Below are 16,883 nucleotides of genomic sequence, written 5' to 3'. Positions count from 1 at the left end.
CAAGTAACCTCTTTTAGCCTGCTCTAACTAGCAGCACAAGCTATGCATAAAACTTAATTTCACAAACTTAGAGCACAGATAAAAAAAAACACACACAAACACACACAAGGAAAAATGAATGCCCAGAGTAAAAAAAGCTTTACAGTATGTCCCATACTTTGACCAGTACAAAAAGTTCAGTTGTTGGCGTAAGCACTCTGTACTACTGCTCTAAATAAAAGATAGAAATGGAACTTGAAATTGGGTGGGTGGACTATATATTTTATCTCAATATAACAGTTTCTGGTTTATTGGCCGTCATGTAACACTGTCACACAATACAAACACATGGGAGTGGTTGGCAGCATACCACTTGTTTGTGTTTTTCTGAGCTATTCATTGTCATATGATCCACTGTTTTACGATTCAGTTGCGTCACACGCCTCACCCTGCTGAATGCGTCCAGGGATGCCGCCAGAAATCTTGGGCCCCATGAAAGATTTAAAATTAGGACTCCCTTAGAATCTCACTAACCCCCCCCCCCACCCCTGAATGCGTCCACTTTCTAGATAGATAGATAGATAGATAGATAGATAGATAGATAGATACTTTATTGATCCCCAAGGGGAAATTCAAGAAAGGTGTTCAAGAAATTCTAAAGGTGTTCCGAAGTGTTACAGTACCTGTTGAAAGGTGTTATTGTGATAGTCTGCAATGACAAGCTTAACTGGACTGTGTAAATAACTATGCTGTATGGGTGTGGATGAACAGAGTGACAAGACAGCCACCACGTCACTCAGAACCTGCTGATGTAATTAGACTGCGCAAAGACACAAAAGATGACCAAAAGAGGACCAAAATAGAACAAGTCTGACGAACATTGATGATGGGCAGAGAGCATCTTTTTGTGTGAGATGGAGTACTAAATGGCCAGTATCCTCACCTCCTCATTCAGACAACTCGGACACTCAGAGAGGACGACAGGGTCACATACTCATTGGCCTATTGACAAAAAGGATTTTTCACCCAAGGACTAAACTACAGGTAGGATTTTGGTTATTTCTCAGAAAGACACATACTTAATATTTTTGAAAGACATTATACTTTATATTACTTTCGAATGATCAATTTTTAATTTGTGGATGAAGATATTTAACATATAGAAAAAGAAACTTAATTACTCAAGTTGATAAACTCACCCGATTGGTTTAGTTTTAATACTATTTTATTCTTGATCACTTATATTTAATGAATGTATTGATTAATCATACATTTAAGTTTGTGGAAATTGTTGTATATACAGACATATGTAGGCTATACATATATATATATATATATATATATATATATATATATATATATGATTTCATTCCTTAATTGCTATTTTTTTTTATTGTGGTGTATTAACCATCTCTTTCTTATTTCAGACAAACTGATACAAATGGCCGTCCAAATACTGTCCATAGGTCAGTGATATTTCTTGACCACTTTTTAATGTATTAATGTAGTATCTCTGATCCATTAGATTATGGTATAGGAAAATGTCTTTAATAATAATAATAATAATGTGTTCTACACAGTTGGAAACATTGTATATGCAACAGTTTCACTAGGCTATTTTGATAAGCATAGTAGGGCTAAAACTTGTGCCTTGACCTATCTCAATTAGACCAAGTTGTCTAACTCCAGTTGTCAATACTTTGATTGACATTATCTGGTCAATGTGCTCTACATTGAAGCTTGTCCCCTATTTCGTCCTGTTATATTTCTTCATTTCCATCAATAAGGTTACTAACTGATTACTTTTGTACAGGTTTCGTCCTGCTACTACTGTGCTATCCCATCAATGGTTTACCAAGCCGGCCCAACTCCAACATTGAGTTCAACAGCGACGTAGAGCAGTCACACCTCTTGCTGAGAGAGAGAAGCTCTCACACTGCGTTTGACTCCAGACACAATGGTCACACAGAGAATGGGCTGCTTGAGGAAGATTCTGAATTGATGTTGGTCACCCCAACAAGCAAGTCCGGCCCCAGAATTGAACTGCGTGCCCTTGCCTCAAAGGAGGAAGGCCTATCTGCCAAGAAGAAGTCTTCAGACAGCCTGTCACGATTTCTGCGGGAAACTGTAGAGGAGGGTTCAGGCCAATCAGAAGGTAACCAATCAAATATTTCTATACAAGTAAGCTAAGGTGTTAATTTCCTCAGGTACCTGAGTGGATTTTCAGTTTTTAATCTCATTATTCTGTTTGTGTTTATTTGACTGAAAATGCAAAAAAAATGCACACTCATGAAAGTGAAAAATCACACTGAAATCACTCGTTGATTTTTCAGACACAACAACGGCAACAACAGCAGCAGCAGCAACAACAACAACAGCATCTCCAATAACCACTCCACGTTACATAGTTGCAATGACCTTTGCGATGACCAGAACCTACATTGCTGATTACAACAACCCTCAAACTCAAGCTTACCAGACGCTGGTTGCTTCCATTGTTACCTGGGTAAGGCTAATTTACAAATACTGTTTCAGTCTCTTCAAGGCATTTGATTCACCTAAAATACAAAACATGAGTTACATTTGAGAATAATAACACATGCAATCATTTTTATAATAAGACAGATGTCTGTAATGCCGTAAGACTGGCTTTGTTGCCACTGTAGTCTAATGATAATTCTGTGTTCCACAGTCGGAACCAATCTACAAAGCGAAGTATGGGTCAAGGTTCTTCCGAGTTGCTGTCAAGTCGCTGAGGTAAGTTAGGCCCAATTCATTTTCTCCAACAACCAGTTATTTTGCATAGAGCAATGACCATGGCAATGGTCAAAGTCGAGCGTTAAACAAACACGTTCATAATGTCTTTCTTTTTTCTCTTTTTCTAAACAGGGCCGTGACCCGCTATCGCGCAGACAACACAGAGGCAGAGATAGATGTGGAGTTTGATCAGTCTGTGCCAGATATTGTCCCTGAGACAACGGAGGTGCTTCAGCAACTGCAAGAAGCGGCCAGCCCCGCCGACCTGTCTGTGGATACAAGCACCATCTCCGTTCTCCGTGAGTTTAACTCGTTTTTCAACAAGGCTAACTATCAAGCGACAGACCAGATCTGTTATCTGTTTTATTTCATTTGATGCTCACACACAGACACACACACACACATACACACACAAACACACACACACACACACACACACACACACACATATATACAGTACACACACACACACACACAGACACAGACACACACACACACACACACAGTCACTTACCACAGGTTCTTTTGTGTGTATTTTTTTCCACAGATGAGCCAAAGGTGATGGCCAATGTTCAGTTCACTACCACCAATGGGACTACTTCTACCGTTACGCTGGCCGCTGTCAACTCAACTGCCTACCGTGACACAACATCCAGAATTAAATCCGAGGTAAGTGTGATAATAAAGTTATGTGAAAATAGGAGATTGCATTGATTATACACTGTTTGTCTGGCAAAGGAAGGAGTTAGTTAAGTCTAAATATAAAGTATAGGGGTTACATACTGTAGGCCAATACATTATCAAAATCATCATTATAATAAGTACACGTTTAAGTCATTCTAACTCTATTCTAGTCTATAGTCAGTTGTCGCTTGCAGTCTGAATGAAGCTTAACTGTTGTTTCCCCTTTTCAGTTGGAGCCCTTCTTTCTGGAAGATTACTCTACAAACTTTGTCTCTTTGAACCCCACAACATATGCGTAAGTATGTTTTAATAATCTTTTATTGATATTGTATATAGATATGCTATCCCCAAAATATACACAGGCAACACTTATGAACCCAGTATCCATGAATCATTATGAACACATTCATTAGGGTGCTATAAAGCATTCATAACACCCCTCATAATTATTAGTATACGTTTATATGTAACTTCTGCACACAGTCATGACTGCATTGCTTAAGTTATATGCTATTGAAATATCACAATGCTTATTCTACAATACTGCAACCCAGAGAGTAGTCATAGACATTTTAGTGACAATCCTTACAATTATAATACATTGGGTTACTTTATAATCCTTAATGAATGTGTTCATAATCCTTTATGGATACAGAGTGTCATCACTAAACAAGTAAAAACAAAAAACTAACACTAGTATCAATTTTATTTTGACATGTATGTTCTAAATTCATTTTCAAATAAATATCCCATTGAATTGTACTTGGCTACTACTCGTGTCAACTCATCAAGAGAAACCTTATTAATTCACCGCTGTTTTCTTCCACAGTGATGGGACAGTTTTCGCGAACTCCTATGTGACCCAGTCAAACCTGTACTTCACATACAACGCTACATTGCCAAGTGCAACCGCCATATACAACACCATGGTGCGAGCAGCAGCAAGTGGCAACCTGACTATTAACATTGTCTCTGTGAATGGCACAGGTGAGTTTATTTGAGCACTACATCCAATCCAATCATTTCTTTACTGACAGCCATCGCTAATGTCTTTGTGAGTGCTACAGTATATGGAGATATTGAGTGCCAGCGGTCTAGATTTCTAATATGACTGCATCTCTTTTTTGTGATCCAATGCTTGTTGTCAAAGAATTTTCATCTTATCCAGTATTGCCCTGCCTAAACCATTAACGGTGTTATTACATCACAGTCTTTTCTGTCCTAATATGAGGACGAATGACATTTTGAGTTAATCTGGGGTGTTGTCCACCTAACATTGTTTCTGTCTCGCCCTGCAGCCGTCAGCTCAGGAAGCATCACCAGCAGGATCAGTCTTGGAACCACCTTCAGCCTGACCCTTCTGGCCGTCATTGCCACGCAGTCCTGGTAGACGCCCAGCCCCCCCCCCACCCCCCCAATCAACTCCACATGAAGGAAATGTTTCCACCTTTGATGGGCATTGCATGAACATTTGCACAGCCCTGACTGAATGAAGACCTGGAAACAAAAGAAAAGGTCTTACAATGAATGGACTTTGTTTTTTATTGAAATAACCAATGGTAGGACTGTATGGTTATGTAGTGTGAACAATGCAATGTTATCTATTTATAACGTTATTTTTCTATTTATTTATTGGATGTAGCATATCAATTGTGAGGAGTATGTATTATGTTGGAACAAGAGAGAATGTGTATGGTGTCTGTATGTGAGTGAGTGTGTGTGTGTGCGTGTGTGTGTGTGTATGTGTGTGTGTGTGTGTGTGTTTGTGTGTGTGTGTGTGTGTGTGTGTGTGTGTGTGTGTGTGTGTGTGTGTGTGTGTGTGTGTGTGTGTGTGTTTGTGTGTGTGTCTTTGTATTTATTTAAGTTTATATGTTGCACTTTAACCAGTTTCCATATGTTTTATAGAGGTTTATTATGGTCATGTGATCAATAGAAAATGCCTGGTGCACTTTCAGGTCTCTGACAGAAATATGTGTATAATGAAATAAAAATATGAATGCAAGAGCAAAATGATGCAGCTTTCCCACCCGTGCATTTTTTCCCACACATACAGTACTCTATAGCCGCTTTCAGATAGACGTGTATTTCCGCAATGTTCACAAACTTTTATATGGCAGGATTTTTTGTTGTTGTTGTGCTGTCTGAATTCATATGTCTGTATATCTACCTCCTGCCGACCTAGTCATGTTTCTGTAATGTTGCCGCCACAGCTACCATGTGAATGCAATCGCGGAAAAAATCTGCACTTGCCAGTGATGATCAAGGGAAACGGCTGCATGCAGCATTCAGTTTGTATCAGTGTGTACAGGGATACTGCAAAGACAAAGGGTGCTGGTATTAAAGGAAAAGGAAAGAAGCAAAGGAGTCTTGATGGGAAAACACAGCATTAACACTAGACCTGCACAGAAATAAATAATCATGGCTTGAAAGCAGAGGACATTGGCCAAACTGCCAATTAAGGTATTAAAGGGTGACTAGAACTGGAGCTAGATAGCTAGGTCTGTTTGAGATAGGTCATGGCATAAGACTTAAGTCTCCTGCTTATCAAAAGTAGTAAAACTGTAGCACATATATTTTCCCAATTGTGCAGAACACATATTTTTAGCAATTAAAATTGTCAGCTAAATGGTCTGTGAATGAACTGGTGATGACATTAGCTCTGTGTCACAGCAAGAGGTCATCTTAATTTTTTTCTCTCTGCACTCACAACTGAGTACACAAGGGTGTAAAAAGCACGTAGTGGAACTGAATGAAGTGGTTTGGCTGGATTGTAGGAATGCCCTAAGAACAGCTCCAGGCTATTCAAAACGAATGTGTTCTGGGAGGTTGCCAATGCCATTGAACCATACAGTAGATAAGTTCAATGTCTTTAATGGTAACACAGAGATAAGTAACAAAAGGAAAATCTTTCTGTGTATTTCTGACTTAAGCAATATTAACACTTTTATTATTGTAACACTTTTTTCTATATCATGATTAAATGGATCAGAAATACTACATTATTGAATTAAAAAGATCACTGACTTATGACAGCATATAGAAGCCATTTGTCAGAAATTAGAAAGAGATGGTTAATACACCACAATAATGCATCTATATATCGGCCATATCTTCGGTCATAGTAGACAATTGACCTCTGAAGTTCGCTTACAAAAAAGCTACCATCTTTGCCCAAATAAGGAAAGGACATGTTTTCTATGGGAAAGTAACATGAGCATTTTCAATTATTGCATCTTTTAAATTGTCGCGGGGATGATGACTTTGAAAATGTAGACGTTTATCGCTACACCGTTTTGTCCACTGCCTTCTAGTGGATACTGTGATCTTCGGTAGGTGAAGACGGCACACTTTGATCTTTACTACCCCAGAGTGTAGCGTATGTTGTGTATGGTGTCTTAAGCTGATGGGATCTTGAATATCCCCTTGGGGATCAATAAAGTATCTAGGCTATCTCTATCAGAGCTAACTTACAATGCAACTTGCCATATGCAGTTAGCCTCAATTAACTTCCGGATCTCCTTGTATGGGCAAAGATGGCAGGTTTGGGTCCTTTTTGTAGGCGAACTTCAGAGGTCTATAGCCAAGCCCCTAGCTTGACCTATATCTATTTGATAAATTGAACAATAAAACCCTCCCTGATGAGTATAAAAATGCAGGTATTTAGCGGCTATATACTGTATTTATAGAGCGTTTTATGTTTGTTTGTTTTCTTTTATTTTGATTTTTGAAAGGAGGAAGATTTTTTAAAAAAAAACAATATATATTTTCTTATTTTGCTCTCTATATTTAAAATGTATTTTTTAAACACTTGAAAGAATTGTAAAAACATACTATATGTAACTACTATATAATACTATCAACATATTATAGACAATTAGCAAGTAACCTCTTTTAGCCTGCTCTAACTAGCAGCACAAGCTATGCATAAAACTTAATTTCACAAACTTAGAGTACAGATAAAAAAAAAACACACACAAACACACACAAGGAAAAATGAATGCCCAGAGTAAAAAAAGCTTTACAGTATGTCCCATACTTTGACCAGTACAAAAAGTTCAGTTGTTGGTGTAAGCACTCTGTACTACTGCTCTAAATAAAAGATAGAAATGGAACTTGAAATTGGGTGGGTGGACTATATATTTTATCTCAATGAAACAGTTTCTGGTTTATTGGCCGTCATGTAACACTGTCACACAATACAAACACATGGGAGTGGCTGGCAGCATACCACTTGTTTGTGTTTTTCTGAGCTATTCATTGTCATATGATCCACTGTTTTACGATTCAGTTGCGTCACACGCCTCACCCTGCTGAATGCGTCCAGGGATGCCGCCAGAAATCTTGGGCCCCATGAAAGATTTAAATTTAGGACTCCCTTAGAATCTTACTAACCCCCCCCCCCCCCCCCCCCCCCTGGCGGCACCCCTGAATGCGTCCACTTTCTAGATAGATAGATAGATAGATAGATAGATAGATACTTTATTGATCCCCAAGGGGAAATTCAAGAAAGGTGTTCAAGAAATTCTAAAGGTGTTCCAAAGTGTTACAGTACCTGTTGAAAGGTGTTGTTGTGATAGTCTGCAATGACAAGCTTAACTGGACTGTGTAAATAACTATGCTGTATGGGTGTGGATGAACAGAGTGACAAGACAGCCACCACGTCACTCAGAACCTGCTGATGTAATTAGACTGCGCAAAGACACAAAAGATGACCAAAAGAGGACCAAAATAGAACAAGTCTGACGAACATTGATGATGGGCAGAGAGCATCTTTTTGTATGAGATGGAGTACTAAATGGCCAGTATCCTCACCTCCTCATTCAGACAACTCGGACACTCAGAGAGGACGACAGGGTCACATACTCATTGGCCTATTGACAAAAAGGATTTTTCACCCAAGGACTAAACTACAGGTAGGATTTTGGTTATTTCTCAGAAAGACACATACTTAATATTTTTGAAAGACATTATACTTTATATTACTTTCGAATGATCAATTTTTAATTTGTGGATGAAGATATTTAACATATAGAAAAAAATCCTTAATTAGGCCTACTCAAGTTGATAAACTCACCCGAATGGTTTAGTTTTAATACTATTTTATTCTTGATCACTTATATTTAATGAATGTATTGATTAATCATACATTTAAGTTTGTAGAAATTGTTGTATATACAGACATATGTAGGCTATACATATATATATATATATATATATATATATATATATATATATATATATATATATATATATATATATGATTTCATTCCTTAATTGCTATTTTTTTTTATTGTGGTGTATTAACCATCTCTTTCTTATTTCAGACAAACTGATACAAATGGCCGTCCAAATACTGTCCATAGGTCAGTGATATTTCTTGACCACTTTTTAATGTATTAACGTAGTATCTCTGATCCATTAGATGATGGTATAGGAAAATGTCTTTAATAATAATAATAATAATGTGTTCTACACAGTTGGAAACATTGTATATGCAACAGTTTCACTAGGCTATTTTGATAAGCATAGTAGGGCTAAAACTTGTGCCTTGACCTATCTCAATTAGACCAAGTTGTCTAACTCCAGTTGTCAATACTTTGATTGACATTATCTGGTCAATGTACTCTACATTGAAGCTTGTCCCCTATTTCGTCCTGTTATATTTCTTCATTTCCATCAATAAGGTTACTAACTGATTACTTCTGTACAGGTTTCGTCCTGCTACTACTGTGCTATCCCATCAATGGTTTACCAAGCCGGCCCAACTCCAACATTGAGTTCTACAGCGACGTAGAGCAGTCACACCTCTTGCTGAGAGAGAGAAGCTCTCACACTGCGTTTGACTCCAGACACAATGGTCACACAGAGAATGGGCTGCTTGAGGAAGATTCTGAATTCATGTTGGTCACCCCAACAAGCAAGTCCGGCCCCAGAATTGAATTGCGTGCCCTTGCCTCAAAGGAGGAAGGCCTATCTGCCAAGAAGAAGTCTTCAGACAGCCTGTCACGATTTCTGCGGGAAACTGTAGAGGAGGGTTCAGGCCAATCAGAAGGTAACCAATCAAATATTTCTATACAAGTAAGCTAAGGTGTTAATTTCCTCAGGTACCTGAGTGGATTTTCAGTTTTTAATCTCATTATTCTGTTTGTGTTTATTTGACTGAAAATGCAAAAAAAATGCACACTCATGAAAGTGAAAAATCACACTGAAATCACTCGTTGATTTTTCAGACACAACAACGGCAACAACAGCAGCAGCAGCAACAACAACAACAGCATCTCCAATAACCACTCCACGTTACATAGTTGCAATGACCTTTGCGATGACCAGAACCTACATTGCTGATTACAACAACCCTCAAACTCAAGCTTACCAGACGCTGGTTGCTTCCATTGTTACCTGGGTAAGGCTAATTTACAAATACTGTTTCAGTCTCTTCAAGGCATTTGATTCACCTAAAATACAAAACATGAGTTACATTTGAGAATAATAACACATGCAATCATTTTTATAATAAGACAGATGTCTGTAATGCCGTAAGACTGGCTTTGTTGCCACTGTAGTCTAATGATAATTCTGTGTTCCACAGTCGGAACCAATCTACAAAGCGAAGTATGGGTCAAGGTTCTTCCGAGTTGCTGTCAAGTCGCTGAGGTAAGTTAGGCCCAATTCATTTTCTCCAACAACCAGTTATTTTGCATAGAGCAATGACCATGGCAATGGTCAAAGTCGAGCGTTAAACCAACACGTTCATAATGTCTTTCTTTTTTCTCTTTTTCTAAACAGGGCCGTGACCCGCTATCGCGCAGACAACACAGAGGCAGAGATAGATGTGGAGTTTGATCAGTCTGTGCCAGATATTGTCCCTGAGACAACGGAGGTGCTCCAGCAACTGCAAGAAGCGGCCAGCCCCGTCGACCTGTCTGTGGATACAAGCACCATCTCCGTTCTCCGTGAGTTTAACTCGTTTTTCAACAAAGCTAACTATCAAGCGACAGACCAGATCTGTTATCTGTTTTATTTCATTTGATGCTCACACACAGACACACACACACACATACACACACAAACACACACACACACACACACACACACACACATATATACAGTACACATACACACACACACACACGCACACACACACAGACACAGACACAGACACACACACACACACACACAGTCACTTACCACAGGTTCTTTTGTGTGTATTTTTTTCCACAGATGAGCCAAAGGTGATGGCCAATGTTCAGTTCACTACCACCAATGGGACTACTTCTACCGTTACGCTGGCCGCTGTCAACTCAACTGCCTACCGTGACACAACATCCAGAATTAAATCCGAGGTAAGTGTGATAATAAAGTTATGTGAAAATAGGAGATTACATTGATTATACACTGTTTGTCTGGCAAAGGAAGGAGTTAGTTAAGTCTAAATATAAAGTATAGAGGTTACATACTGTAGGCCAATACATTATCAAAATCATCACTATAATAAGTACACGTTTAAGTCATTCTAACTTGTTGCGTGACGATTTGGGTCACCAGTGGTTATTTTGATTGTAATCACCAAATTTGGCTATACTATCATGACTTGTTCTATTGTAGTTATTATAGTTGTCGCTTGCAGTCTGAATGAAGCTTAACTGTTGTTTCCCCTTTTCAGCTGGAGCCCTTCTTTCTGGAAGATTACTCTACAAACTTTGTCTCTTTGAACCCCACAACATATGCGTAAGTATGTTTTAATAATATTTTATTGATATTGTATACATATGCTATCCCCAAAATATACACAGGCAACACTTATGAACCCATTATCCATGAATCATTATGAACACATTCATTAGGGTGCTATAAAGCATTCATAACACCCCTCATAATTATTAGTATACGTTTATACGTAACTTCTACACACAGTCATGACTGCATTGCTTAAGTTATATGCTATTGAAATATCACAATTATTCTACAATACTGCAACCCAGAGAGTAGTCATAGACATTTTAGTGACAATCCTTACAATTATAATACATTGGGTTACTTTTTAATCCTTAATGAATGTGTTCATAATCCTTTATGGATACTGAGTGTTATCACTAAACAAGTAAAAACATAAAACTAACACTAGTATCAATGTTATATTGACATGTATGTTCTAAATTCATTTTCAAATAAATATCCCATTGAATTGTACTTGGCTACTACTCGTGTCAACTCATCAAGAGAAACCTTATTAATTCACCACTGTTTTCGTCCACAGTGATGGGACAGTTTTCGCGAACTCCTATGTGACCCAGTCAAACCTGTACTTCACATACAACGCTACATTGCCAAGTGCAACCGCCATATACAACACCATGGTGCGAGCAGCAGCAAGTGGCAACCTGACTATTAACATTGTCTCTGTGAATGGCACAGGTGAGTTTATTTGAGCACTACATCCAATCCAATCATTTCTTTACTGACAGCCATCGCTAATGTCTTTGTGAGTGCTACAGTATATGGAGATATTGAGTGCCAGCGGTCTAGATTTCTAATATGACTGCATCTCTTTTTTGTGATCCAATGCTTGTTGTCAAAGAATTTTCATCTCATCCAGTATTGCCCTGCCTAAACCATTAACGGTGTTATTACATCACAGTCTTTTCTGTCCTAATATGAGGACGAATGACGTTTTGAGTTAATCTGGGGTGTTGTCCACCTAACATTGTTTCTGTCTCGCCCTGCAGCCGTCAGCTCAGGAAGCATCACCAGCAGGATCAGTCTTGGAACCACCTTCAGCCTGACCCTCCTGGCCGTCATTGCCACGCAGTCCTGGTAGACGCCCAGCCCCCCCCCACCCCACCAATCAACTCCACATGAAGGAAATGTTTCCACCTTTGATGGGCATTGCATGAACATTTGCACAGCCCTGACTGAATGAAGACCTGGAAACAAAAGAAAAGGTCTTACAATGAATGGACTTTGTTTTTTATTGAAATAACCAATGGTAGGACTGTATGGTTATGTAGTGTGAACAATGCAATGTTATCTATTTATAACGTTATTTTTCTATTTATTTATTGGATGTAGCATATCAATTGTGAGGAGTATGTATTATGTTGGAACAAGAGAGAATGTGTATGGTGTCTGTATGTGAGTGAGTGTGTGTGTGTGCGTGTGTGTGTGTGTGTGTGTGTGTGTGTGTGTGTGTGTGTGTGTGTGTGTGTGTGTGTGTGTGTGTGTGTGTGTTTGTGTGTGTGTCTTTGTATTTATTTAAGTTTATATGTTGCACTTTAACCAGTTTCCATATGTTTTATAGAGGTTTATTATGGTCATGTGATCAATAGAAAATGCCTGGTGCACTTTCAGGTCTCTGACAGAAATATGTGTATAATGAAATAAAAATATGAATGCAAGAGCAAAATGATGCAGCTTTCCCACCCGTGCATTTTTTCCCACACATACAGTACTCTATAGCCACTTTCAGATAGACGTGTATTTCCACAATGTTCACAAACTTTTATTTGGCAGGATTTTTTTTTGTTGTGCTGTCTGAATTCATATGTCTGTATATCTACCTCCTGCCGACCTAGTCATGTTTCTGTAATGTTGCCGCCACAGCTACCATGTGAATGCAATCGCGGAAAAAATCTGCACTTGCCAGTGATGATCAAGGGAAACGGCTGCATGCAGCATTCAGTTTGTATTAGTGTGTACAGGGATACTGCAAAGACAAAGGGTGCTGGTATTAAAGGAAAAGGAAAGAAGCAAAGGAGTCTTGATGGGAAAACACAGCATTAACACTAGACCTGCACAGAAATAAGTAATCATGGCTTGAAAGCAGAGGACATTGGCCAAACTGCCAATTAAGGTATTAAAGGGTGACTAGAACTGGAGCTAGATAGCTAGGTCTGTTTGAGATAGGTCATGGCATAAGACTTAAGTCTCCTGCTTATAGTCAGGGGGCCAATTCTGAAAAGGGCTTCCGTTAAGACTTTTGCGGACATGTTTTGGTACAAGCGGTCAACCTATTTTTTTAGTTAGAAGACACCCATAGGTAAGATATTATGGTGGTTGTCAAGCAAAAAAACATTTTTTTTGACTTGTGCAAGCAATTTCAGGCCAATTTTTTGGTTTCCTGCTCAACATGACATGCCAACGATAAATGTTGAATATCTCCACAACCACAAGGACCATATAGATAAAAATGGTATGGAATGAAAGCTAACACTCGTGGGATGTCTGCTGAAGTGTCAGAATTAACATTTATTGTACAGTATAAGAGACAACAGACCTAGAACATGAAAAAAACAATCTCCGCCTAAAGAGAACCAGTTTTCAAAGTGAATATCAGATTGGAAACATAACATAGCATTCCAAAACCTCTATCAATCAGTACCCCTATCTATGGGAATGAGTCAAGCCAAGTTTAAAGCTTGTAGGGAGAGACAGTGCACTGCTGCACATGTTGTAATAATGTTATGGCGAAAATGTAGAACTGTAGATGGTGGTCTATGGTGCTATTTGACTTCATTAATGTACCAGGTTGTGACCAATTATGTTTAATGGACATATCACTATATTCATCAATTCTACCCAAACATAACTGCTCTCTCAGTTCTTTAGGATTAGAGGTTAGTAACTAGTTAGTAGTAATAACTTTGTAATAGTCGTATGGCAAAGGTATTTTTCCCCATCCAAGCAGTGGTGCTCGGGTATAGGCAGCCAACAGAAGAAGGGACATGAAGGATGGCATGCTTTCCCCCCAGCTTTTAACCACAGAGGTCAGGTGCTTGGAGCTTGGTGAGAACAGGTCAGGTGCTTGGAGCTGACGATATGTGGATGTGAGGAAAGTGGAAGTCAGTGCAGTACCAGGCAGTGTCGATGTCCCTGACCAGGACTCAGACTGAGCACATGGACATGGTCCCTGGGTACCTTCTGTTGGCTGCCTACCTGAGCACCACTGCTTGGCTGCACTGTAAAACCCGGGAAGTTAACTTAAGTGTAAATAAGTCATTCAGCTGAGTTATTTCTATGTGTGTAGTTTGTGTTGGGATAACTTTAAGGAGTCAAGTAAACTACTGTATACTCATTTTATTCACCTAATTTCAACTTGAGTGAAATACAGTCATGGCTGAAAGTGTTGGCACCCATGTTAAAGTTGACTAAAAAGAGGAATATAAAATCATCTTTTGGAAATTCATCTTAATGCCTTAAGTAATAAAAGTAGAAATATCCAACCTTTAAGGACACCAACTTTCTATGTGAATGAATAATGTATCATAAACAAATAAATGTATTGGCACCCCTATGTAACCCTATGGGAATCTAACACAAAGGGTTAACATAGGGGCAGGCAGATTTTTAAAGGCCACTTATTTCATGGATCCAGGATACTATGCATCCTGATAAAGTTCCCTTGACCTTTGGAACTAAAATAGCCCCACATCATCACACACCCTTCACCATAACTAGAGATTGGCATGGTGTTTTGTTCAGTTGGCCTATTAGCTGGTTTGATTTGCATTGAGCTCAATGAGCATCAAACAGGCTAATAGGCTAACTGAACAAAACTGAACAAAACACCATGCCAATCTCTATGTATGGTGAAGGGTGTGTGATGATGTGGGGCAATTTTAGTTCTAAAGACCAATGGAACTTTATCAGGATGCATAGTATCCTGGATCCATGAAATAAGTGGCCTTTAAAAATAAAAATCTGCCTGTCTCTATGGAAGTTGAGGGTTAACATAGGGGTGCCAATACGTATGACCCCAGTCTTTTCAGGAAGAACATTTATTTATTCATGATACATTACTCATTGCATGGGGTGCCAACACTTTCAGCCATGACTGTATATGCCACTCATTTCAATTAAGTAATCATGGCAAGAAGTATATTCACAATAAGAAATGGCTGACCACACATTACATTTCCCAGAATGTCACTGTCCATAGTATTCTTAACACATTATCACATATTAATCTTGACTGAAATTGAATCTTAAATGCAATAGTTAAACTATAGTTACGGCTATACTATAGCTGTTATGTTATTGTGTTATTTACATTGACACCACACACCATCAAGCAGATGACTATCCACAACAGACTTGGCCTGTGTTCTGATTTTAAAATCTTAGATCATGTGTAATGCTTCTGACAGACGTCATGATAATCTGAAGATACAGTATATCATGATGGCCAGTACTGCCATGGTGATAAATATTATGTTTCACAATTACCATCATTCTGCAGTAATCCTATTCATTTAATAGAAATTTAAACCTATAAAAAAATCCTGAAATCTTTACTCCTGAAGCTCATATCCTGCCCATAAGAGGGGTAATATAGTTACTCAATCAGCTCATATCCTGCCCATAAGATGGGTAATATAGTTACCCAATGTAAACATGCATAATGTGTCTGTATCTCCCCAAGAGACAATACAGACAGACAATAGGAGGCTCAATCACACCATTGGGATACTCAACTTTGTGACACTTTCAAGTGACTATTGGTCAAAGTCAAATTGGGAAACGCAATCAACTTTGCATTAGGCCAAGAAAAAGTGAACTTCATAATGTTCTTTATATTTTGAGAATGGGCTTCTCCTTAATGGTATATCTGACCATATTCTGAAAATCATCAACACAATATTTTTGCCCATCACCTGGTAAACAGTAAGAAGCCACAATTAACAGCTAAGAGAACAAATACTTATTAGAAAATTAAAGAAACATTTACCCATAATCCATAGAAAATTATAGCTCACACATTGAGTACATTGCATTTTTTCGTGTGTAGGCCTACATAATTCTTACTTGTCATGATAATTCACTCAAGTTGTTATTAGGTGAATAAAATTAGTGTAGTTTACTTGACTCCTTTAAGTTATCCCAACACAAAATGCAATACATACTGTACAATATACTAATAACTCCAGTTGAATGACTTATTTACACTCAAATTAAATGAGTTGCCAAACTCAAATGTCAAGGCATCCGGTTCAGATAAGTTAGCTTCCCAGGCTTTACAGTACTCAAATAATTTGAGTTCAGTTAACTTCCCGGGTTTTACAGGGGAAAAACATACCTTTGCCATACGACTATAACAAAGTTGTTATTGCTAACTAGTTACTATCCCCTAACCCTAAAGAAGTGAGAGAGCAGTTATGTTTGGATTGAATGAATAACTATAGTAATATGTCCATTAAATATAATTTGTGTCACAACCTGGTATATTAATGAAGTTAAATAGCACTATACACCACCATCTACAGTTCTACATTTTCACTGTAACATTTAGATATTATAACTTTTGCAGCATTGCATGTCTCTCCCTACAAGCTTTTAACTTCGTCTTCACAACCACCCTGATATCTTACCTATTTGTGTCTTCTAACAAAAAAAAAAAAAAAATAGGGTGGCACTGACAGCTTGAACCAAAACATGTCTGCAAAAGTCTTAACGGAAGCCCTTTTCAG

The 16,883-nt window shown here is 38.3% G+C and overlaps 2 protein-coding genes across 2 annotated transcripts; both read left to right on the top strand.

Moving 5' to 3' along the window:
* Positions 1–960: 960 nt before the first annotated feature.
* Positions 961–5,433, top strand: LOC134060315 (uncharacterized). Its single transcript, XM_062516981.1, has 10 exons — positions 961–1,023; positions 1,407–1,445; positions 1,793–2,134; positions 2,313–2,485; positions 2,672–2,736; positions 2,869–3,035; positions 3,284–3,405; positions 3,651–3,715; positions 4,250–4,407; positions 4,719–5,433. Exons 2-10 carry the CDS (start codon positions 1,421–1,423, stop codon positions 4,808–4,810), a joined length of 1,209 nt encoding a protein of 402 aa, XP_062372965.1. The 5' UTR covers positions 961–1,023; positions 1,407–1,420; the 3' UTR covers positions 4,811–5,433.
* Positions 5,434–8,249: 2,816 nt separating this feature from the next.
* Positions 8,250–12,826, top strand: LOC134060052 (uncharacterized). The gene is made up of 10 exons (XM_062516623.1): positions 8,250–8,333; positions 8,745–8,783; positions 9,131–9,472; positions 9,651–9,823; positions 10,010–10,074; positions 10,207–10,373; positions 10,642–10,763; positions 11,084–11,148; positions 11,678–11,835; positions 12,147–12,826. Exons 2-10 carry the CDS (start codon positions 8,759–8,761, stop codon positions 12,236–12,238), a joined length of 1,209 nt encoding a protein of 402 aa, XP_062372607.1. The 5' UTR covers positions 8,250–8,333; positions 8,745–8,758; the 3' UTR covers positions 12,239–12,826.
* Positions 12,827–16,883: the final 4,057 nt, after the last annotated feature.

This window comes from Sardina pilchardus, chromosome 16 (genome assembly GCF_963854185.1).
Source record: "Sardina pilchardus chromosome 16, fSarPil1.1, whole genome shotgun sequence".
In the NCBI taxonomy this organism is placed as follows: domain Eukaryota; kingdom Metazoa; phylum Chordata; class Actinopteri; order Clupeiformes; family Clupeidae; genus Sardina; species Sardina pilchardus.
This window is presented reverse-complemented; position numbering and strand designations above follow the sequence as displayed.